Raw genomic sequence first — 24,757 nt, forward strand, 5'->3', positions numbered from 1 at the left:
TGAGAGTGGGTAAGTCTATGTCCCCTCACACCTCCTTTCCACCTTTAGTCACTTTTTTTGGATAGAGAAGAGTGTGAGATCTAATGATCTGGGGGCTTCAGCAAAAAGATTTGGGACAGGGCTTCTTAAACAGGGTTTTGTGTGGAAAAAGCTTACTGCTACGACCTTGAGCTGTGACTAGCTGAACTGGACTGGGCCCCAGCTCTACCACTGACCGATTGTGCTGCCCTTCTGAACTTCAGTGTCCTCATCTGTAAAATGAGGGGAGTCATTCTGAAATAAATAAGTAAATGAAAATACTTTGCAGACTATAACACACTACTCAGTTCCGAAGAGTGTTCTGTGGAACACCCACACTATAGGATTTTAACAAGGGCTAGGTGGAAAAAGGCTGTCAGACAAGAGACTGCTGAGTAACCCACATTAAACAGATGGTTCTTACTCAGCACTGTGCCACTGAGGGGCAGGGGAAGTAGGCATGATCCCCAAAGGGAAATAGTATTCACTGAGAGAATGTGCTTTTGGAAACATAAGTAAGGGTAATAGCTGGCATGTACTGAGAGGTGGGGTAGGCCAGGCACTGGGCCAGCCCCTTTGCTCATAGTGTCTCATTAACTCCTACAACATCAATGAGAGGGTACTGCTTTATCATCTCCATTTCAGGTAAAGAAACTTGGCACTGAGAGGTTAGGTAAATTACCCAAGATTATATAGTAAATTCATAATGAAATCCAGACAAGTGTTCTGGTCCTGGAGCTCATTTATTTAACAGCCATAATCTACTAATGCCACTAAATACTTATGACTAGAATTACTTTTATTATTATTCCAAAATAAGGTAATGTTATGGTCTTATCTACATATTATATATTTATTTGCTGACTCAGCAAGTATTTGTCAAGCACATAGTTATGACCTGACACCATACTTGGCAGTGGAAATACAACTATGGAGAAGGCAGCCACACTTCCTGTCCTCATGGAGCATTTGGCCTGTAGGGAACATAGTCAAGTAAACAGGTGATTGTGATAATAAGTACAGTAATTGGAAGATGCCTCAGGTGCTAGGGGAGCTCTTAGGAGGAACATCTACCTCTAAGGAAGTATCACTGGAGGAGGTGACTTATCAGAGGCCTAAAAATGAACTGAAGTTAGCCAACTGAAGGCACAGGAGAGGGGAAAAGGTCTCAGGCAGTGGCATAGTATTTGCAAAAACTCAGAGGCAAGAAAGAGCATTAGGAAGGGCATGGTTACAAATGAGACCTCAGAGGTGAGCAGGGGCCTTCCTCATGGACATTCCTTATTAGCTGGGCTGTGATGCTGGCACTGTGTTGACATTTGTTCCTGAACTGAATAGCCTCAGATGTGTTCTTTGAGTTCATCTGCTTTTTATGGTAAGCACCGTTTTTATGGTTAGCATCATTGCGTTCATGAAACTACTACAGTTTGTCTGCTCAGTGTCTGATTCTTGCAATAGACCATTAATTTTTTAAAATCAAGAACTGTGTTTATTCATTAGTGTATCTCTAGAAGCTACCACTACACACTGGTGCTCATTAAATGCTTTTTGTTAAATGAATGATGTGTTTTCTTTGTAAAATGGATTACATCCTTCCTGCTTTCCTGAGCCAACTACCACTTTTCCTCAGGTTCATCATTATGTTGGATTGAGCCTGGGGATTTTTGGTTTTTTGACCACACAAAATGTTTTTGCTTCTTGCCTTCAAAAAAGTATTCTCAGTACATTTATTAAGGATAAAAACAGATTATAAAATTGTGATGTGGTAAGTTCCAGTTTTTTAGGATGTATATGTATGTATGTATGTATGTATATATATATATTTTGTAGAATATATTTCTAGAAGGACATACTCCAAAATAGTAAATGCAGTTTCTCAAGCTGCTGAGATATCGATGCTCTTTTTCCTTTGTACTTTTCTGTTGTTTCAAAACTTTAATAGCTTTTATAAATTAAAAAAGTTATTTACAAAATAATATTAAGTACTCACTAGATTGTAAACATCTTCAGAGTAGGGATGTGTGCTGCTTTTCTTCTAAGAACAGCCTCTGCCTCCTACTTGACTCATCCCCTATCTTACTCAGCCTTTTCTTCACCTGGATAACTCCTCTTCACCCTTCAAGACTCCTGTCTTCTGGGATCCTCTCTTCATGCCCAAACTGAGCTAAGCTCCCCTCTGGCTTTTTATGTCATCCTATTATACCTCTAACATAGCACTTATCTCGGACAGTACTGTAAACATCTGTTTCTTGTCTGCCTCCTTTGTCAGATTAGGTAAGGACCATATCTGATTTATTTCTATGTCCCCAGATAAGTCCTAACACATAATAGTTGTCAGTAAACATTTGTGGAGCTAACTGACCTCTGATTTTACCTCCTCTTGCCCAGCACAGATGGCCAGGCACATAGTAAGTACATTATATGTTTAGTAAGTAGGTAGATGAGTGAGGGAGGAAATTAAAATGCCAAGAGAAAGAAGGTGGGACTGGTGGCTCATTTGTTGCTAATAGAAGGGTTTGTGTTCCTGTCTCCCAGTCCTGGTTACCCGAGAAGATGACTTCAACAATCGGCTGAACAACCGCGCCAGCTTCAAGGGCTGCACAGCCCTGCATTACGCCGTCCTTGCCGATGACTACCGCACTGTCAAGGAGCTGCTTGATGGAGGTGAGAGTGGGGATGAGTGGGGCGGGGGATTGACAGGGAGACGGCACTTGGCAGCCTCTCACTGTGGGAAAGCCATGCTTCCCCAGAGCCCTGTTACCCTCCCAGAGCAGGGAATCCTTCATGAGAGTGGCAGTGCACATGTGTGGTAGGCCCTTGTGTGGCTGGAGTGTGTTCTTTACCTATGTGTGTGTAATGCACCACGCTATCCTGCCTGTCTGTGCTCTGCACATGCTCTGGGAGGTTTCTTGATTGTTACTCTCCCTGGAAGTGGCCTCTCTTCTCTCCTGTGACTTCCAGAGCAGGGCTGATGAATCAAGGGGGAGGCCCTTCAAACCCCTACTAAGCCAGGTCTCAAAAGCATCTCCCTTAATCCCACTTTCCCACCCCAATCTAAATTAGACACCTTCCATTACTCTAGGTCATGGCACCCTGTTCTTTTCTGTCATCACACTTGTCACAGTCTGGAATTATTTTTATGTGTTCAGTAGCTTTCTCCCTAACTTGACTTTGAGCTCATGAAGGCAAGAACCATGGCTGATTTGTTCCCAGCACCTAACATAGTACCTGGCACACAATAAGCACTCAATAAACTTTTGTTGAATGATTGAATACTCTCTCTTTGAAGAGCATCAATTTAGTTAGAAGGACAATATGTGCCATCCCCAGACTTAGGCTGGTCTGGTCCTGTCCAGATCAGTGCAGAGTTATCTGTCACCTGCCAGATGCCTCTCAAGCAGTCTCTTTCCCTCTCACTTCCTGTTGTCCCACTCCAGTCTCTCTTTGGGATAGAGAAGGAAGCATCTTGCTAGGATGTGTGGCAGCCAGGCCCCTGAGTGAGTATGGCATATGACTCCTGTTAGTGCCCTCACTGCCACTTCTTGAGGGCCTAAGGACCCTTTCTTGTGCCTGGATGCCAAGGTCCTCCTTGTCAGTGGTCATTCTTCATAGAACCTAGGAGCTGGAAGGCTCCTCAGAGGTCTTCTTGGTCACCCTGGTGCCTGGCCCCTTTCCTCCTGGCAGAAACCTCTCTAACAGCTGACTGCCTGGCATTTTCTTGGATCCTGGCAGGGACTGAGGGAACCCCACTTCCTCCCTGAGAGTCTATTCCATTTTAGTTCTTCTCTGACTGGTTTAAATACCTTATCTTAAATGAGCTGTGATTTTCTTCTCTGTAACTTCTGCCAACTTCTGTCCTCTGCGGCCCAATAACTTTTTTCAAAATCCGTTCTTCAGAGGAAGTTCTTTTAGCCCCAGAGCCTTTGCCTCCCTGGACCATCATGTCCAGATCATCTTATAGTCCTTGTCATGTGATTGGTCGGGATGGATTTCCCATTAACTCCCAAATCCTGCCACCTGCCATCAGCCACAGCCACACTGGCTTAACACCCGGGCCTGGCACATACCCCTAGCCTACCAGGGACCTGCTCCAGGGCAGCCAGGGTGTGCCTTGGTCTATAGCACATAACACCAGGAGGGGCAGGACTGCTCATGGATGTGGTGACAGTACCTGGGATAACTGGTGCTTGCAGAGCAAGAGCTCACTACTCACAGAAACAGACTTAGAAAACGCCCCTAAGCAAGCCACTCACTTTGTCCTTTAGAAAGCTCTCTGGTGAGACATTTGTAGCTAAGAATTGGAACATTCACTGTGGGACTTCTCTCTGCCATGCCTTAAAAATCAATCAATACCCCCAGCTTTTGTCCTTTGGTTTACATTCCCTGCTTCCCTCAGCCGCCAAACATATAGGGAGTTCACTCTAAAAAGAGACCCTCTCCCAGCCTTACAGATTGAACACCTTTGAAATGAAGAGGCACAGGCCTTTTATGAAATGCTCCCCATCCTTACCCTGCAGGCCAAGACTGGCCATTTGAGCCATTCCAGGGGCATGGTTCCTGCCTGTTGACTTGAACAGATGCCCTTAGCCCCCACCTTTATAGTTTGCCCACCTGCTTTTTTATCCAGCATCCATTTACACCCCTACCCTAGCCTCCCAGCCTCAAGGGCCAAAACCATTAGCCTACTTATTTCTCCCTTCCCGACCTGAACAAGTGGCCATCACTCAGGGCCTGCAGGCCTGCCAACTTCCGACCTCCCTCCCCCCTTGACCTCTCTTGGTCTGCCTGTGTGTGTGACCAGCCAACCGAGAGGCAGGATCCTGCTCCCTTGTCCTAGGGGCTATTACCAGTAACATTTTCAAAGTCTTCTGACCTCAGCTGACCTCCTCCAGAGAGTTTCAGGGAAGGCAGGGGGGCCTGCTTTTATTTGCCACCAGCTTTGCTGCAGCATCTTAGAGGGGGGCTGTGAGATCCAAGGCAGTGCTAGACACAGGCCAGCCTGTGCTTAAGAGGCCCACACAGAACCCTTGTTCTTAAAATTGCCTAGTCCACAGGGATTTGGGGTATCCAGATCTTAAAGGGTCAGAATTAGAGGGGCAGTGGCTCTTGCCCTCTAATCAGCAGGTCCCCAGGTGAGTACTGGGAAGGGGGTCCAAGCAGCAGCATCAGTCTGATACTGTGGGGAGTTCCCTGACCCCTCAGGCAGCAGCATGGAGTAATAGAAAGGATGCCTCAGGCGTCCAAGTTAGGCCACCCTGGGTTTGAATCCCAGCTCCCCCATCTACTAGCTATATTGCCTTGAAGATGCTACCTTAACTCACTCAGCCTGTTTTCTTGTCTGTAAAATAACACCTGGCAAGTATCACAGGGATAGTGTGAGGATTAGAGGAAATGTCTATAAAAGCCTCTGGTACATGGTGCATGCTCCATGATTGTGGAAAGAAATCAAACTCTTACCCTGGCAGCTATAATCCCATCCCTTCCCAGATGCAACCCGTGCTCCTGCCCAAAGCCTTCTAAATTCTGATTCTGCCCGCAACTTTCCCACCCTGCTGAAACGCCGTCTCTTCTCACCTAGATCTTCATACTCATCAAGGCCTCCCCCTCTTAGGAAACCTCTCCCTGTAGTCTGGTCCACTCTGATATCACCATCTCTGAACTCTTACAGTGTTGGGCTGGGCACTTAGCACAGAAAGGTCACTTCATCTTCAGGAGGCCCAGTAGCATAAAGAAAAGAACACAAGCTTGGGGGCCAGACAGACCTGCGTTTAAATCTCAGCTTTGTAATGCGAGTCTGGGCAAGCCAGTTGCTTGTCTCTGAGACCGCAGGGCCTCCCAAGATGAATCACACAATGTGTCCCTGACCCAGAGAGACTGTCAGACTGGTGAGGGAGACAGATATGAAAACAGGCAGGGACAGCTGGGTGGGTGCTCTGGCAGGGCCTGGACAGGGGACTCTGGGATATAGAGGAGGAAACACCTACATCTGCCTGGTGAACAGGAATATGGAATCAGTTACAGAAGCTTTCCAGAGGAGGGAGTGCTTAAGCCTTACCTGGAAGGGTACTGGGAGTTCACCAGATAATTTCTGTGGAAGGTTTCTGAATTCACTGGCAGCAGTTTTGTATCCCTGACCTCCATAGAAAAGTGAGTACAGGCCCCTATTATTTTCATTTCTGAAGATGGCTGCTTCTGCCCATGTTGCTGGCTTATGAGCAGGAAGGCTTTGCTTCAGCTATTCTCTGTCAAGTACAAGAGAAGATTGGAGGTGGGAGACCGGACAACTGGGAAAAGGAGTAATCAAGGAAGTGGAAACCACCTCCCTCAAGCCTCTACCAGCCTCATCCCAATTACTCCTAGGACTGTTAAGGTGCTTTTGCAGCTCTTTCCTCCCAGGGATGTGATCCTACTGCCAGATCCATCATCCTAAAACATATCTCTAATCATGGCAGCCTTTCTTAACCAGGGTTCCTCCAGAGAATTAAGCCCTAATATTCTAAGGTGTCCATTATACACAAGGAATTAACTTCTCTCCCAGGCATAGAACTTGTTACCAGGTATGCCATTCTTGGGAGAACTAAGAAAATTATTACTGAAATAGATCCCTGTATGTGGTTCAAAGGAGGAACCCCAGTTGAGAAAGGCTTCAAGGGAAGAGTGTGAACTGTGGAGTCAGGATCTGAACATCTGCCCTGCCACTTAGTAGCTGCGAGGTCCTGGGAGCTGCTGACTGCTCTGTGGTTCTTTTTCCTCATCTGGAGATGCCAGTGTGCCATGTACCTTCTGAGGTTTTGTCAGGATTAGGACCTGTGTAGATATATCAAGTAGGCACTTGATATATAATATCTGTTTTAGCTTCAAAAACACACAATGCTCACTTGTTAAAATCAGTAAAAAATAAAGAATCCTACCCATCCTAACTTTTTAACCTGGTTTGAGAGTTGTCCTAGTCTGACCCTCACCTGTTTTTTCCTCTCCTGCCCTAATATCCAGCCACACTGTAGTGTCAATTCAGTGTTCCCACCTTAGTGCCTTTACTTAAGCAGGCCTTTCTGCCTCTATTTTTCCTTTAAGTCTTGGTTTCTCAGCCTGGTGGAATTCTTTTTGCCAGTCAGTTCCCAGCTCTAATACCACCTCCCTTCTGAAGTCTTCCCTTTGGGATTTGGCTTCAGTCCTCCCTACCAGACTGAGGCAGATGGAGGGGCAAGGACTATGCCTTATTTATCCTTCCTCCTTTGCCACAATGCTCAGCACATAGTTTAGTGTGTGTTTGGATGTGCTGATAAATCTCCAAAGCCACTGTAGGTTTTCTACCACTTGGAGGTGTGGTATCTTTCCTTCCTGTCCTGCTCATTCTTAGTGCCGTAGTGTATCTGCCTTTTTTGAGCTTCACATGTGAGCCATCTCTTTGCAAATTTCCTTTTCCTCACAATCACAGTGCCACTGTCCCCAGCGATCATCACCTCACAAACACTGTGGGCTCTAAGAAACCAATAGCGCTTTCCCCAGAGCTTCCCTCAGCATCTTTCCTGCCTTCTTCCATGGCTTCTCCTGGCTTCCCTCCAAGTACATGGCCCAGGTGTCAGTGTTAACCAGCCATCATCAAATGAGTCCTTAAGTTCCTCATTATCCCCACCTGCAGTAAAGAGCCTTTCCAGTGCTGATATCTTCCCTTTAACAGCCTGTTAGTTTGTCGTCGGGCCTGGAAACTTAGAGTTCCAGTTCTTGTTCCACTTTACTGTCTACCTGGCTGTACTGCCAGAGGGAATTGGCTTTGCCTCAGGCTCTTCTCTGTGGAAACTTCACTCTCTGATTCTTGCCAGCAATGCAAAGAAGGGGAATGAACACTGGGCTGAAGATCAGAAGCTTTGGCCCTGCCCCTGATAAATCCTTTCTCCTTCAGGCAAATCCTTTCTCCTCCTCAGTAAAATAGAGGAGTTAGGACAGTTGATCCCAAGAACCCTTTCCAGCTCCAGCATCCCTGTAACCCCTGGGCAAGTCTTTTCATTCATTTTTCAAACACTGAACATCTCTCTTGTCATAGGCCCCACCCTAGGCACCTGGGAAATAAAGATGATCCAGACATCTTTGCCCTTAAGGAACTCATAGTTCAATGAGGAAATCAGACATTTTAATAAAGAATTGCCATCTCGTGTATTAATGGAGATGTATAGAAGGTGTTAAAGGATCATAAAGAAAAGACCTTTTAAATCTCAGGGAAGGGTAGGGAAAGACTAGTGTAGGAGATGGTGTTTGCACTAAGTCTTAAAGGATGAATGCAAGTTCATTAGGCATATGAGGGAGAAAGGTGGAGGGAACAGCATGTTCAGAGGCAAAGAGTATGAAGCAGAATACTTCATTCAGTATGTTTCAGGTAGTTCAGAAGAGCTGAATTTATAGGGCATGGATGGAAGGGTCAGAAGGCAAAAATAAGCAGGCACCTTATGCTTGTAGCATAAGCTTTGCTGAGGAAATTGTACTTTTTCTCCAGTTGGAAACAATTAAGATTTAGGGGAGGGGAGGATTGGATTTCTGTTTAACAGGACAGATGGTTAGAAGTTTCAAAGACATTTGTCAGTAGTAGTTAAATGGATAAATTATGGAATGTTCACCAATGGAATAATGAATGAATAAATGAACAGATGAACAAACTCTTGCTCAATGCAACAACACAGATGAATATCACAAACCTAACATCTGGACATGGAAGAGTACTTACTGTATGACTCAATTATATGTAAGTTCAAAATACACAAAACTAACCAATCGTATAAGAACTCAACATAGTGGTTACCCCCCGGAGGGCAGACAGTAACTGGGAGAGGGCACAGAGGGGCCCCTGGAATGTGGAATGTTCTGTTTGTTTATGTAGATGCTGATGATGCAGGTGTATTTACCTTGTGAAAATTCTTTGAGCTGTATCCTTAAGTATTTCTTGTACTTTTCTTATATATTGCATACTTGGAAGAGAGGTTTAAAAAGAAAAAAATGGATTAGAAGAAGCATGATTGGAGAAAGGGAAAATATTTCATTTGAACACTATTGTAATTGTTTAGGTGAGGCCTAAACCAAGGCAGTTGCAGTGGGAAAGGAGAGAAGAGGACTGAGCCCAGAAATATTTAGCAGTAGAATCAGTAGGATCACTCTTCTCCAGTGACACTAGCCTTCTCTTGTCCATCAGAACATTGAGCTCCTTCCCTTCCTGGCCTCTGTACCCATCTCTCCCAGTGATGGGAATATCTCTCCCTTGGGAATTCAGGTCTCAACTCAACATCCCCTCCCTCAGAGAGGTAGTGCCTGACCACCCTAGTAAAATAGCTGCCTCAGTCACTTTCTATCGTATTACCCTACTTTATCTTATTGATGGTGCTTATCAGTCCCTAAAACAATTGTGTGTATTTGTTTACATGTTTATGATCTCTCTCTTCCCCTACAATGCAAGGCTTGTGATCACAAAGATCTTGTCTCTTTATTTTACTGCTGTATTCACAGGTCTAGAAAAAAACTCATAGCTGGAATATGGTAGGTGATTAATAAATAGCTGTTGACCAAGGAACCTCTGGAACAATGAAATCTAGAGATGTGTAACAGGCAGTTGGATAAATGGGTCTGAAGCTCAGGAGAGAAAGGACTCTTAAAATGGATATGAAGATTCAAGAGTTGTCCATCTCTTGAGGGGGGTGGAAGCTGGCTGATTCTTTGAATTGTCCTTGGAAAGCTATAGAGCTAAAGAGGCTTAAGGACACAACTGAGAGAAACTACATTTCAGATGTGAGCATCAAAAGAGGAGCCAGTGCAAAAGATTCAAGGAAACAGGGAAAAGGAGAAGCAGAAGAGAGTAGTGGGGAGTTGGTTACTTTAAGGCAGTGCTTATCAGTCTATGAAAGACCTCTTTTTGTTTGAATTTGCAATCTGTCAGGAATAGAAGTGACAATAGAAGTGAATTAATAGAAAAATTTAATTTTAAAAAGCCATACAAAATAGAGGCCCAACTTTGTCTTTAGGTTTGACAAATATAAAAACACTCTACATCTTTATAAAAGTTTCAGACACTTACTCTCACTTCTGTACTCATCTCATCAAGGATGGTTCACAAACCAGCACCAGCACCTGGAGCACACTTTAAGCACCACTGCTCTATTGGTATGCCTGAGCAAGAAGGGAAGACAAATGAGCAGAATATAGGCTCTGCCCCAAGTAGCTTAAAGTCCCATGAGGTAGACAGTTTGGGACACATAGTCATACTGTGTGACACAGGGATCAAATCACTGCCATTACAGTGCAGGCACTGGGGACTGTGATCTGCCCCAGGTCACCCCTGAAAAACCTTTGGCAGATCATAGTCCTTCTTTGGCATTACTTTCTTCACCCATATGATAAAGAGATCATGTCAGATAATAGAATGTTAAAGGTTTCCTCACACTGGGTACAGAGTAAAAACCCTCCATGCCCATAGTTAATCTGTGGAAGTGAAGAGGAACAACTTTTAATGGTACAAGGTTTCTTTAGGGGATGATGGAAATATTCTAAAATTAGATTGTGGTGAAAACTCTGTAAATATACTAAAAAACCATTAAATCATATACTTGAAGTGGGTATATTTTTTTTATTAAGGTATCATTGATACACAGTCTTATGCTCAGATTTCACATGAGCAACATTGTGGTTACTACATTCCCCCTATTATCAAGTCCCCACCACATACCCCATTATAATCACTGTCCATCAGCATAGTAAGATGCTATAGAGTCACTGCTTGTCTTCCCTGTGCTATACTGCCTTCCCCATGCCCCCGCTATATTATGTGCACTAATCATAATACCCCTTAATCCCCTTATCCCTCCCTTCCCACCCATCCTTCCCAGTCCCTTTCCCTTTGGTAACGACTAATCCATTCTTGGGTTCTGTGAGTCTGCTGCTGTTTTGTTCCTTCAGTTTTTGCTTTGTTATACTCCACAGATGAGTGACATCATTTGGTACCTCTCTTTCTCCACCTTGCTTATTTCACTGAGCATAATACCCTCTATCTCCATCCACGTTGTTGCAAATGGTAGGATTTGTTTTCTTTTTATGGCTGAATAATATTCCATTGTATATATTTACCAACATCTTCTTTATCCATTCATCTACTGATGGACACTTAGGTTGCTTCCATGTCTTGGCTATTGTATATAGTGCTGTGATAAACATAGGGGTGCATATGTCTTTTTGAATCTGTAATTCTGTTTTCTTAGGGTAAATTCCTAGGAGTGGAATTCCTGGGTCAAATGGTATTTCTATTTTGAGCATTCTGAGGAACCTCCATACTGCTTTCCACAATGGTTGAACTAATTTACATTCCCATCAACAGTGTAGGGAGGTTCCCCTTACTCCGCATCCTCACCAGCATTTGTTGTTGCTTGTCTTTTGGATGTTAGCCATACTAAGTGGTGTGAGGTGGTATCTCATTGTGGTTTTAATTTGCATTTCCCTGATGATTAGCAATGTGGAGCATTACTTAATATGCCTGTTGGCCATCTGAATTTCTTCTTTGGAGAAGTGTCTGTTCAGATTCTCTGCCCATTTTTTAATCAGGTTATTTGCTTTTTGGGTGTTGAAGTGTGTAAGCTCCTTATATATTTTGGATGTTACCCGTTATTGGATGTCATTTATGAATATATTCTTCTATACTGAGGGATGCCTTTTTCTTCTACTGATGGTGTCCTTTACTGTACAGAAGCATTTTAGTTTGATGTAGTCCCACTTGTTCAGTTTTGCTTTTTGTTTCCCTTGCCTGTGGAGGTATGTTCATGAAAAAGTTGCTCATGTTTATATTCAAGAGAGTTTTGCCTATGTTTTCTTCTAAGAGTTTTATGGCTTCATGACTTACATTCAGGTCTTTGATCCATTTTGAGTTTTCTTTTGTGTATGGGGTTAGACAGTAATCCAGTTTCATTCTCTTACATGTAGCTGTCCTGTTTTGCCAACACCAGTTGTTGAAGAGGCTGTCATTTCCCCATTTTATGTCCATGGCTCCTTTATTATATAGTAATTGGCCATGTATGCTTGGGTTTATATCTGGGCTTTCTATTCTATTCCATTGATCTATGACTCTGTCCTTGTGCCAGTACCAAATTGTCTTGATTACTGTGGTTTTGTAATAGAGCTTGAAGTTGGGGAGTGTAATCCCCAATGCTTTATTCTTACTTCTCAGGATTGCTTTGCTTATTCAGGGTCTTTTGTGGTCCCATATGAATTTTAGGACTATTTGTTCTAGTTTATTGAAGAATGCTGTTGGTATTTTGAAAGGGATTGCATTGAATCTGTAGATTGCTTTAGGCAGGATAGCTGTTTTGACAATATTAATTCTTCCTACCCATGAACATGGGATGTATTTCTATTTATTAGTGTCTTCTTTAATTTCTCTCGAGTGTCTTGCAGTTTTCAGGGTATAGGTCTTTCACTTCCTTGGTTAGGTTTATTCCTAGGTATTTTATTCTTTTTGATGCAATTGTGAATGGAGTTATTTTCCTGATTTCTCTTTCTGCTAGTTCATTATTAGTATGTAGGAATGCAACAGATTTCTGTGTATTAATTTTGTATCCTGCAACTTTGCTGAATTCAGATATTAGTTCTGGTACTTTTGGAGTGGATTCTTTGGGGGATTTTTATGTACAATATTATTAATCTGCAAACAGTGACAGTTTAACTTCTTCCTTACCAATCTGGATGCCTTTTATTTCTTTGTGTTGTCTGATTGCTGCGGCTAGGACTTCCAGTACTATGTTGAATTAAAGTGGGGAAAGTGGGCATCCTTGTCTTGTTCCCGATCTTAAAGGAAAAGCTTTCAGATTTTCACTATTAAGTATAATGTTGGCTGTGGGTTTGTCATATATGGACTTTATTATGTTGAGGTACTTGCCCTATATATGTATTTTGTTGAGAGCTTTTATCATGAATGGATTTTGAATTTTGTCAAATGCTTTTTCAGCATCTATGAAGATGATCATGTGATTTTTGTTCTTCTTTTTATTGATGTAGTGGATGGATTTTCGAATGTTGTACCATCCTTTCATCCCTGGAATAAATCCCAGTTGATCATGATGTATGATCTTTTTGATGTATTTTTAAATTTGGTTTGCTAATATTTTGTTGAGTATTTTTCTATCTATGTTCACCAGGGATATTGGTCTGTAGTTTTTTGTGTGTGTGATGTCTTTGCCTGGGTTTTCATGTTAGAGTTATGTTGGCTTCATAGAATGAGTTTGGAGGTATTCCCTCCTCTTCTACTTTTTGGAAAACTTTAAGGAGGATAGGTATTAGGTCTTCTCAAAATGTCTGATAAAATTCAGCGGTGAAGCCCTCTGGTTCTGGGAATTTTGTTCTTGGGTAGTTTTTTGATTACTGATTCAATTTCATTGCTGCTGGTAATTGGTCGGTTCAAATTTTCTGTTTCTTCCTGGGTCAGCCTTGGAAGGTTGTATTTTTCTAGAAAGTTGTCCATTTCTTTTAGGTTATTCAATTTGTTAGCATGTAATATTTCATAGTATTCTCTAATAATTCTTTGTATTTTGGTGGTGTCCATAGTGATTTTTTCTTTCTCATTTCTGGAAATGGGTGAGTTTAAATAGTACTTAAATTGTATCTCAGTAAAGTTGTGGGGAAAAAAAACAAAAACAAAAAAGAAAGAAAATCCTCCATGCCACTCAAAACCAGAAAAGATTTGCTTGGGTGAGTGAGTGGTTCTAGGTCAGAAAGCCAGGAGGACTCAATTGGCCCCATAGATAAGGTGGTGCATAAGAGGAGCTCCTCTTTGGTATATCAAAGTGTCTTTTTAAAGAATACTATTAAAAACTTGTCTATAAAGCCTTCTCTTACCTGAACTGATTTCTACTGATTTCCTTTTATTACTTTAGCAAGTATATATAGGAGCCCAGCCTCATGAAGCTTAAAGTCTGATAGTGTATAGACATTAGGCAAAAAATTACAAAACTATTAGCTAATTACTATTGAGATAAGTATTATTTAATGAAGAGTAGAGGGCATAATGAGGACCTAATCTAATCTGAAGGGGGTGAGGGAAGTCTTCCCTGAGCAAATGGCATATATGTTAAGACCTAAAGTGTGGATGTTAAGCTTTCCCTTTAACTTGAGAAAATCCTCTGGAGAGCAATGGCCGGTAGTCATCCAAAGAACCCTGCACTCCAGTTGGTGGCATTGTGGGGAATGGAGGGGTTCTGTGGTGGCATGATTGAAGTCCATGTGGTAGGTCTTGGCTAAAAGGGACCCTCTGTGACCCTGAGTCCTCTCCCCTGCCCTGGGCCTAGTCAGCCTCTTACCCAGTGCAGAATGAAGAAGTGTTCTTGCTAACCCCCAGGGAAAGGTATTTTCATATCCCAGACCCTATGGACAGAGAGGAGTCACTGCGTGGTTGAGTTAGAGATGAGCGCCTGGTCACCAGAGCCCCAGCTCTCCCAGAGCTGCCTGCCATCCAGGCACCCGCATTTCATCAAGGCTTTAATCGACTCCAAGCAGTCCTCAGAAGAGCCTGGCTGGTATCCGGCATGACCTCATCACCACCAACAGTGGCAGCTGGAGGCCGCGGCTCCTCTGGGTGAGACAGAGGTCAGCATCAGCTGGGCCAGGTCTGGATACATCCTACTCTCTCCACCTGTGCTGGGTCTGGAAACAAGTAGGATTCAGATTTCCCAAGACAGGGCTAACTGCCCTTTGCCACCCTCCTCATGCCCTTCCAGTGGTGCTCTTGGGCAGAATGCACAAAGGGCCACACTGCTGCTGTAAGAAAGGGAGCATCAATTTGAAGATCAGGGCCTACAAAATAGCAGCAAAGTTCCCATGAAACTGGAGGATTGCCCAAGAACAAGGTTCCCTTCCCAAAGGAATTTGCTTCTAGCATTCATAGGTCTGGCAGTGTCCCAGGAAGAACATAGCAGAGATGTTCTTTGTAGCTTCCTGAACATCAGACTACTTCCTGAACATCATTTTGGAAATGAATTATTTTAAATGTAGCAGAAGAGAGCTTGCCACTTCAGAAATCCTTCAGAGACTCCCTTTGAAGTAATGAACACTGTGTGATGGAAGTGCTGAGTGAGGGTCTGGTGACCTGGCACTGACTTGACCTTGCTGAGGGACCTTGAGCAAGTCACTTCCACTCACTGAGTATCATTTTCTCCATCTGTAAAATTAGATAGTGGGACAGCAATCTCAAAGCTCCCTTCCATTTTCATATTGTGTAATACCAAGTGATTGATTGCCCTTTGATTTATCTAATTCCAAGTCTTAAGTATTCATAATTATTCAGCAACTCAGTTATTTTCCTGCAGCTGACCACCAGCATCCCTCTTCTGGGTTCCTCTCCTGAATGCTCGTAAAGCATCCTGTATGGTTTCCTTATCACACTCACCACAACATGTAGTCATATAGCCATTTGTTTGACAGAGCTCACCTTTGTTACACAGTGCAATCTCTGAAGGATCTTTGTCTGCAGTGCTTATATTCCCAGTGCTTTACACTGACCTTAGCATATACTAGATCAGTAAACATTTGTTGACTAAGTTAATTTATAAATGGGCACTAGACATTTCAGAAAATAAAAACAGAAAAGGTACAGGCCCCTCCCGTAGACTACACCCTATAGACTGCTAGTTTGGTGGAAAGGCCTGTACACCAAGCACGCTGAGAACAGTGTAGGACAATAGGTAACAGGACTCTGAATTAAATGTAAGCAAAGGGCAAAATAAACAAGTGTAATAAACGAGGAGGAGAATGGTCAGAGTTGGCACTGTAGAAGTCTTCATGGAGAAGAGGGATGGGAGGCAGATCCCAAAGGACAGGTAGAATTCAAACAGGCAGAAGGAAGGAGGAAAGCTTTTCAGGTGAGGCAGCAACAGAGATGAGCTTTGTATGTTAGAGACTTGGAAGAAAGTGGCCACCTGCTGTGTTATGGGTAGGAAGGCTTGAGTGTGGAGGGCTTTGAGGATGAGCCAGAGGACTTGTCCTTAACTTTGATGTCAATAGAGAGCTCCTGAAGTGACTGTCTAGATTTTTTTTAGCAACTATAGTGATTTTTACTTTTAGAAAATGTTCAATTTAAAAATTTCACGTCTCCCTTCCACATCCCTGTTTACCCTCCTCAGAGGCAACCACTGTAACTGTTCTTATGTATCCTCCCTATTGCTGCTAAATAGATGATCACAAACTTGGCAGCTTAAAACAACCCAGATTTATTATTTTACAGTTCTGGAGGGAAGTCTAATGCTCTGTCATTAATTACTCCTTCTCTGGAAATGAACAAGCATTCCGTGAGAAGACACTTTTTAGGCCATGTAAATATCCTGCTCCTGATCAAAATTTGCCCCTGGCCTTAGCATCCATTGATGGTTCTTTCCTGAACAATCTCTGTATGATGGTTGCAAAATGAATGTTTTATGTGTTTCCAACTCCAGCCCTCACTTTACAGTGATAATACAACATCTGGCATTCTACAGTAAGCAAGAACCCCTTCTCCCCCACTAATCTATTTATTATCAAAGTGTGCTCATAGAAACTATTGCTTTAATTGTTCTATAACTCATTACTGTCCTTATGTAGGTGCTGAAGTTGTCTTCAAATTTGGCCACTGTGGCATACCTCTGTCTGTTGTTGTTTTTTTAGCATTTTTTAGCATTTCCTCATTTTCTGTCATAACAAGATGTTTTACTCTTACCTTATATCCACCTTGCTGCTCTCCTGAAATTGGCCATTTCTCTGAGGAGCCCCAAGACTTTTTATTGGGCACTTACATTAGAGACTGAAACCTGAGTACCAGGTGTGCTCACTACCCCCTCTAGTGACAGAGCCAAGAAAATATATACAGGCATATGCATGTATGCATGCACATCCGTCACAAGATAGTAATGTGTAATTCCTTCAGGATGAGTAATTCCTTCAGCCTCGATGGGAGGTTGAAAAGCAGACATCAGCAGATGAATGGCTCCTATGCTACTATAGCCTGTAGCATTCAGTATCACAAAGATACTTGCATATGCACACACAGATTCACACATACATACCTCAGAAATCCTGAACACCTGGACCTCCTACTCCTATTCCATTCCATCCCTACAGGGTTTTTTTTATTATCTTCACAGAGTTCATATTTGTATGTCCTTCTTCTGTATTAAGAATGCTGACTCCAAACAGCACTGATAAATTTACCTAATCCTATAATACATCTAAAAAGCTCCAAACTTGCTTCACCCATACCACTCCAGAAAGCAAACCTAAAAAGAGTTCAGGCCAGGATTTGTTTGCAGTTCTCATACCTGTTCCAACCAAGGCTAAGAGTGTATAGTCAAATACTGGGTTTGTAAGTTACCTGGATGTTTTTATGTTATTCATTTGAAATAGAGTTGGGTTAATTTTTTCAGTTTGCTTTCAGTTTTAGTTTTTCTCCTCTACCTGTCCTTGTTTTAATTGTGTTGCTTGAACGTGTAAAATGTTAACTTTTTTCTAAAAAGCACACAAGAAGTAAAACTCCTTCCAGTATAGTATCACTTTCAATCTTTTTCTGCTCCCTTTGGTGAGCCCTGACCCCTTATAGATAACCAATTTTTTTGTTCTCTGGTTTATCCTTCCTATGTTTCATTGTATAAGCAAGTAAATACATGTATGTTTTGTTATCTTCCATTTTTTCCTATGCAAAAGGTGGCACAACATATATGCTCTTTTGCAGTTGGCTTTTGTCACTGAACCATATTTCTTAGAAATCATTCACAGACATCTTCCTCATTCTTTTTTACAGCTACATAATACTTATCTGATACTTAGCCATTGAGTTTTCCAATATTTTGCAATTACAAATAATGCTACAAAATAAATAACCTCTTGCATGTATATTGTGGGATTGTTGGAGGTGTGTCTTCCCAGTAAAGTCCTTGAAGTGGTATTATTGCTAGGTCAGAGGGTAAATGCATATGCCCCTTGGTTAGATATTGGGAATTTCTTCTCCGTAGAAGTTGTACCATTTTTGCATTTCCGATAGCAATGTATGAAAGTGCCTGTTTTCTCACAACCTGTCCAACAGAGTGTATTTTCAAGCTGTGGGATTTTTGCCAATCTGATAGGTGTGATATAGTAACTCAGTGTGGTTTTCAGTTTGATTCTCTGATGAGTGAAGTTGAACATAATTTCATATGTTTAAGAGCCATTTTATATCTCCTTTTGTGAATTAGCTATTCATGTCTTCTGCCCATTTTTCTGCAGGACTTTTGATCTTTATTTTCCTCTTGATACTTAAAAATTATTTGCATGTTAAGTATTTTAGCCCTTCATCTATTGATATATATTATAAATACATGATTTCTCCCATTTTAGACTGTTATGGTTTTAACACTTCCCGAATAATCCTAATATTCAGCCAAGATCAAGAACCACAGGGGTAGTTTAACCTGTGAAAATTGGAATAATTTTTTTAAAGCAGAATTCATACAGAGAGAAGGGAACAGGGGCTGAGGACTCAGCCTTGAGTGTCACCCATAACTTGGGAGAGAAGAATAAACTGGAACCTGCAAAGGAGATAAAGTAGTGGGTATTGTGTATCATGGAAACCAAGGTAGAAAATGATTGAAAGGCTGCAGGATTGTTTAACCTGTGAAAATTGGAATAATTTTTTTTAAAGCAGAATTCATACAGAGAGAAGGGAACAGGGGCTGAGGACTCAGCCTTGAGTGTCACCCATAACTTGGGAGAGAAGAATAAACTGGAACCTGCAAAGGAGATAAAGTTGTGGGTATTGTGTATCATGGAAGCCAAGGTAGAAAATGATTGAAAGGCTGCAGGATTGGTCAGCAGCATTAATTACTGCAGCCATGAGGAAGAGGAAGAACAGGTTGCTGGGAGTGGTTATCATGTCCACTCCCCTACTTCACAGCACCCTTTCATCCCTGCTCCTGTGGGCCGAGAGAAAACTCTCCTAATCTCTGTGAGTGATTTCATCCAGCAGCACTTCCAGGAAGTACAGGAGGCCTCTCTTGACAAACAAATTGAAGGAACATAGCCCGGCTGTGTTACAACTGGGGCATAATTATTCTGTCAGTAAATGTTAATCTCCTACTGAGTGCCAGGTACTCTTCTAGGCATAGGATATTACAACATTTCTCTCACTGCTTTCTAAAAGTTGGAGGTTGCCTTTACCCAAGTCCATCTGTCTGGTTTATCACACAACCCCAATTCTGAGGTAAAGTCTGAGACTTAATCAGGGAAAAGCACTCAAGAGAAGTGGGGTCATCAGCACCAGCAAGTAGCTCTGGGTCAAAGTGGACCTCCTGATGGTGACTACAAGTGTATTCGCTGTCCTGGCCTTCCTCCTAACCTCCCCTTCCACCTTTATTTTTGTTGACTGTTGCCTGCTGGCTGGGGTTGGGCACATAAAGGAAGGAACATAAACTGAAATAGTACTTGTTGGCAGTGGCTTCTGTTGTTTTTTTTTTTAAAGCAACAATTTTATGAGGGAGATGAGTAATTCCTTCAGCCTCGATGGGAGGTTGAAAAGCAGACATCAGCAGATGAATGCAGATGAATGGCTCCTATGCTACTATAGCCTGTAGCATTCAGTATCACAAAGATATCCACCTTCACACCCCTGATTCTCTCTACAGTATTTTTCACTTAGCAAAAATACTTCATCGGTTTCTGTTTCTGCAAGTGTTTTCAAAGACAACTATAAATAAGACCTCCTGTCTTCCTTAAGGTGAGAGTAAAAGTCCGTATATTTGAATGTGCTTCATTTAAGTGAGCCTGACTCAACTGCCGCTTTAACGTACTGATACTTCTCATCTCAGCAGAAGGCTTTACTTAGCTTTGGGAATAGAAAAGTGAGTGGAAGCATAGCCATCTCTTGATAACCCCTCTTTCCTGCTGTGGACATTAGGCTGGGATTGGTCAACAGAAGCTTAAACACCTGGTCAACTTAGTCCTTTGGGGTGGTTGGTGTTTTTATAGACAACCCATCGAGATTGATTGGCCTCATAACTGAATTAGCCAGATGTGTGGGCATTGTGTGCCCTTTCCTTAGCCTCTCTTCAATGTTGTTAGATAAAAGCAGACACGCGATTAGCATGTTTGAGGATGATGTGTTTTTAGTGCATGAACAAAAGCTGCCGCCTTCTGCAGAGACTGTAGCTCTGCCCCAGACGTCAACAGTGTAATTATGACTGCTAGATTCAGCCCAGACCGCAGGTTCAGCAGCCTCGGTTCTCAGCTGTCATTTGCAGGAGGGGGAGGGGGAGTGCAGAAGCCCAGGGACCCAGGCTCTTATTATGTCCCCTCTGAACTCTGCTTCATCCAGAGCCTTTCCCTCCCTCTGACAGTTGTTCTCAGCTGCTTTCTGGGCACTGAGCCTGCTGCCACCTCTAGAGGTAGTCTGTGCTGGATTATGGGAGATGAGACTGGGGCTGGCTTCAAAAGCACATAACTTCCAGGAAATCTGCCCCAAATGAAAATGAGCTGAAGATCCCCATACTTCCAGTGCCAGTGTAACTTGCTATTCAGAGCATTATCCCTCATCTAGAAAACCCCTATTTTAGGTTTCATTAAGCAGAAAACCTTGTTAGTTTTTGCATTTGCCCCTTTCCTCGCCTAACTACATGTGAAGTATGTTTGAATGTTCACTTCCACACATTTGTACCACCTCTTTTCTAACCAGACTGGCCTACATATTTTCCTTAGAACAAACCAGGCACTTCAAGTCTCCAGTAGTTCTGCTGATGCTTAATATTCTGTAGACATCTTATGCATAATATATCTAAACCCAGCCCTCCTCAGGCTTTCTCAGTATTCCGTTTTTGGTGAATGGCAAAGTCATCTACCTGTCACCCAAACAACAAGGTATTATAAGTAAGTCTGATGACCTTGTCCTCACTTTCTATCAAGCCCATCTTTCTTAGAATTTTCTCTGAAGTTCATCTTCTCCTCTGTCCTCACTACCCTAGTTCAGACTTCATCACTCTCACCTGGAGTATTATAACAGCCTTCTTATTGGTCTCACTGCTTCCAGGCCCCACTTCAAACCAGCCTTTACCCCTCAAAACTCTGTCACTCCCCTGTTTGAAAACTTTCAGCAAATCCAGTGCCTATAGACAAGGCCAGATGGCTAACCCAGCACACAAGTCTCTCTGCAGTCCACCATGAATTTTCTGCCACCTTCATGATTGTTTACTTCAGGACTGGGACCAGAGCTTGGGAGGCCTACCAGGGAGATGGAAGCCTACATCCAAGTAGGTCTGAGGAGACAGACACAGTCTCTGCATAGGCCTGCCTACCTGCTCATTCCCTAGCATAGAGCCTTTCCTGCCTCCAAACCTTTGCTCATTCACTTTTCTCTGTCTGGAATGCCCTTTCTCCATGTCTCCACTTTTCAAACTCCTACTTAGTCTTCAAAAGCCTACTCATTTATGTCTTTTCTGTGTAACCTTCCCTGGCTTGACTACATAAAGTGAATCACTTCTCACTCTATTCCCCCATGGCAATTTTAGGAGGCTATTTTGTTGTTTTAAAGATTCTGAAGTTTCAAAAAACAGAGCTTAACATGTATCATCTCCTCACATACCCTCTACCCGCTGCTCATCTGTTCCTGTTGCCAGAAGCCCTGGCCAGGTCTCTGACCTGTGGCTGGCTCCCTTCTCAGTACTCCATCTCTGCAAATATACCATTTGGTGAGAAGCATTTTAGAAAGGAATGCCTAATAATGGTAATTGTAGTAAAAATAACAATAGCTATCATTATTAAGTTCTTACTATGTACCCAGCTCTATGCTAAGGCTTTTATCTCTTTTAACACTTAAAATAACTTTGTGAGTTTGATACCTTTATTACCTACATTTTCCATATGCATAAACAAAGGCAGTAGGCTAATAAATAACTTGCCCCCCACCCCAAAAAAATGAGTTGCCCAAGTTCCACCACTAGTAAATACCAGAGCCATTGTGGTACATCTGTGATTATAGTCTCAAGAGGAGAATTCTAATCTCTGTCCCCAGAGCCTCTACAGGGTCTGGCATGAAATAGGTGCTCTGGAGTGTTGGCTGGTTGGTGGAATGAATGAATGAATTGGTGTTCTTTTCAATGAACTTGCCTTCATTCTTAAGAGGGACTGGCTGAACATCTGTAGCTTATGCCAAGAAGTATGGATTTTGTCTCATCTCTTAATGCTCAGCTGTGTACAGACGTGTTCCCTCCCACTCAGTAACAAACTGCCTGGAACTCTTTCCTGGCTCATATTTACAAGAGAATGTGATAAATTCTGTATTGATCCATCCTGTTCCACTGTAAATTTTGCAAAAGATGATTAAATAGAGCAATAGAGTCTGCAGGCATTGTGGCTCAATATGTTGTGGAGTGGCGTATCGACCTCCTCCATCCAAAGGCAGCCAGCGCCTATACCTGCTGCCCCAGACCAGTAATTAAAATCCTGTGAGACTGGGATTTAAAATCCAATCATATCCCTGAATCAAGCCTTCTAGCCTCCCCATGTGACGAGAGCAATAAGGTAACGGCAGGAGCATGTTTATGTCTGTGCTGAAGCAGTCCCCATAGGGTGGGTAAGAAATGGAGAGTTGGGTAGTCCTGCTGGCTAAATCACTTCACCCTGACACCACAGCCACTTGTAAGACTATCTGTAGGTACATAAACAAGTCCCAGCCAAAGACCAAAACTTGGGCTGTAAGAACAAAATATCATTCACAAAAATCCACAATTTGTGTTTTATTGCACGCTTCTATTTCCACAGCTGATAGTTGGTTTAAACAAGTGATTTGGCCTCAATTAAGCTGTGGCCTTTAGTAGGCAAGTATATGTTTGAATTTCCACAGGAAATTCCACCTAAGCTGAAGCCAACTTTCCCTGTGCTGGGGCCTGTAATCAAGGCACAAGAAACTATTGAAGTGAACTTCTCCGTCTCCTCTCATCAGCACAGGGAGCACCTTAAGGGTTGGAACAGTATCTTCTTTGCCTTTGTACCCTAGCACCTAGCTGCTACTAGACACATAGAAAGCTCCCAGAAATTCTCTCTTACTGACTGAATAAACACAAATTAACAATTGGTCTTGAAAAACACCTCTATAAACTGACATAAGTAATAGACCTACCAAGTGATCATCAACTCGGTGCTTGAACACATCCAGTGCTGGGAAACTCATTTATTCCTGAGGCTGCCCAGATTCTATCTTTGGGTGTTCTGATAGTTAAAAATTTCTTGTATTCAGCCAAAATCTGCTTCCAAAGGTCTTAATTTTATCAGTGGACTTATGAAGAATGTATCTAATCCTTGGCCCTTCTAATACCTGAAGATGCAGGTGTGTTCTTCTAAGCTATCTTTTTTCTAGTCTAAACCTCCAGTTCCATAACCCATTATTTTCATGTGACTTCTAAACCTTTTCCTATTTCAGTTACTCTTCCCAGAATGATCTCTACTTTGTCTTTCTTCCAAAGCCCATGACTTCCCATTTATCTCCATTAAGTTTCATCTCAGTTATTCCAGCTTTTAAAGTCAATCTTCCATCAGGTTTATTTGGTGCCCTTCCTACCTTAATCTGACATCTGCAGATTTGATGAACAGACCAGCCCTGTGATATCTGTATCAGGGATGAACATGCCAAACAGAACCATGCCTGTTTGCTGCCACCCAGAACTTCCTTTCAGGTCATCTCTGATCTATCAGTCATTCTACCCGCTGCGGGCCTGGTTAGTCCACCAGTCACTTACTAACCTTCCACATTGTACTGACACCCAGCCCACATTTCTCCATCATGTCCTCAGAGTTGTTCTGAGACATCCATTAGGTTGTCCTGAGACATCCCATCATATATACCATGTGATGAAGTCCACATTAGCCCTAACTATATCTGATAGAGCAAACATAATCGTGATGAAGAAAGGAAATGAGGTTAGTCTGACATGACTTTGTGAACCCACCCTGATGCCTAGTGATCACCACCATTTCCCTTTCTAGGTTTTCACAGAGCACCCCTTTAGTAATATATCTGATTCTGGAGATGAAACATATGTATGAAAAATGTGTGATCAGGTAAGTGCTCTAGGAATTCAAAGGAGGAAATAGCCCACATAGGCTGGAGTGGTCTGGGAAACCTTCAGGCAGGAGAAATGGAGCTGGGCTTTGCAGAAAGTAGGGTCTGGGTAGTAGGCAGAGGGGAGTTTGGCACCACTGAAAAGAACAGTGACAGCCCAGTGTAGTCCAGTCCTAGTCAATATGGAACTGAAAGCTTGGGTGGTGGAGCCTGAGACAGTGCAAACAAGTTGAAAGAGCCCTGGACTGGAAGGCTCTTCCAGTCTACTCACAGTCTCCATGAACCTTCCTTCCCTAGCTTCTCCAGTCTGTTTTTCTTAGGGCTTCTCCAGTCTGTGGCACCTGCTGCTCTTCAACAGCTGGTGCTATGGTTTCCCATCTTCCTGGCTACACGGTGTGGGGATCCCTTGTAGTGGGGCAATCATTCTTAGCTCCTCATCCCCTTTCACCACACTGTATTGTCATTTCTGTCGCGGTCCCTCTCCCACCAGTCTGGGTTCTGCCTGAAGGCAAGAACCAGTCTGATTTCACTGTGTGCCAGACCTTAGCCCAGTCTCAGTGCTTAGTAGCTTTCAGTGGAATGTCTGGACCCAGTAATGAGGCAATAGCTCTCTGTTCCATAAACTTTAGAAACCCCCCTCCCTGAAAGCAAGGGATCCCACCTGCATCCACTAGGAGC

The 24,757-nt window shown here is 42.7% G+C and overlaps 1 protein-coding gene across 1 annotated transcript in view; it reads left to right on the plus strand.

Annotated features, from left to right (window-relative positions):
- CLPB (ClpB family mitochondrial disaggregase) overlaps window positions 1-24,757 on the plus strand; it is a 147,389-nt gene that overhangs the window by 66,815 nt on the left and 55,817 nt on the right. The window contains exon 5 of the mRNA XM_037026274.2: window positions 2,554-2,682. Coding sequence (XP_036882169.2) covers window positions 2,554-2,682 — 129 coding nt within the window. The remainder of the gene's footprint in view (window positions 1-2,553; window positions 2,683-24,757) is intronic.

This window comes from Manis javanica, chromosome 11 (assembly GCF_040802235.1).
Source record: "Manis javanica isolate MJ-LG chromosome 11, MJ_LKY, whole genome shotgun sequence".
Classification (NCBI taxonomy): Eukaryota; Metazoa; Chordata; class Mammalia; order Pholidota; family Manidae; genus Manis; species Manis javanica.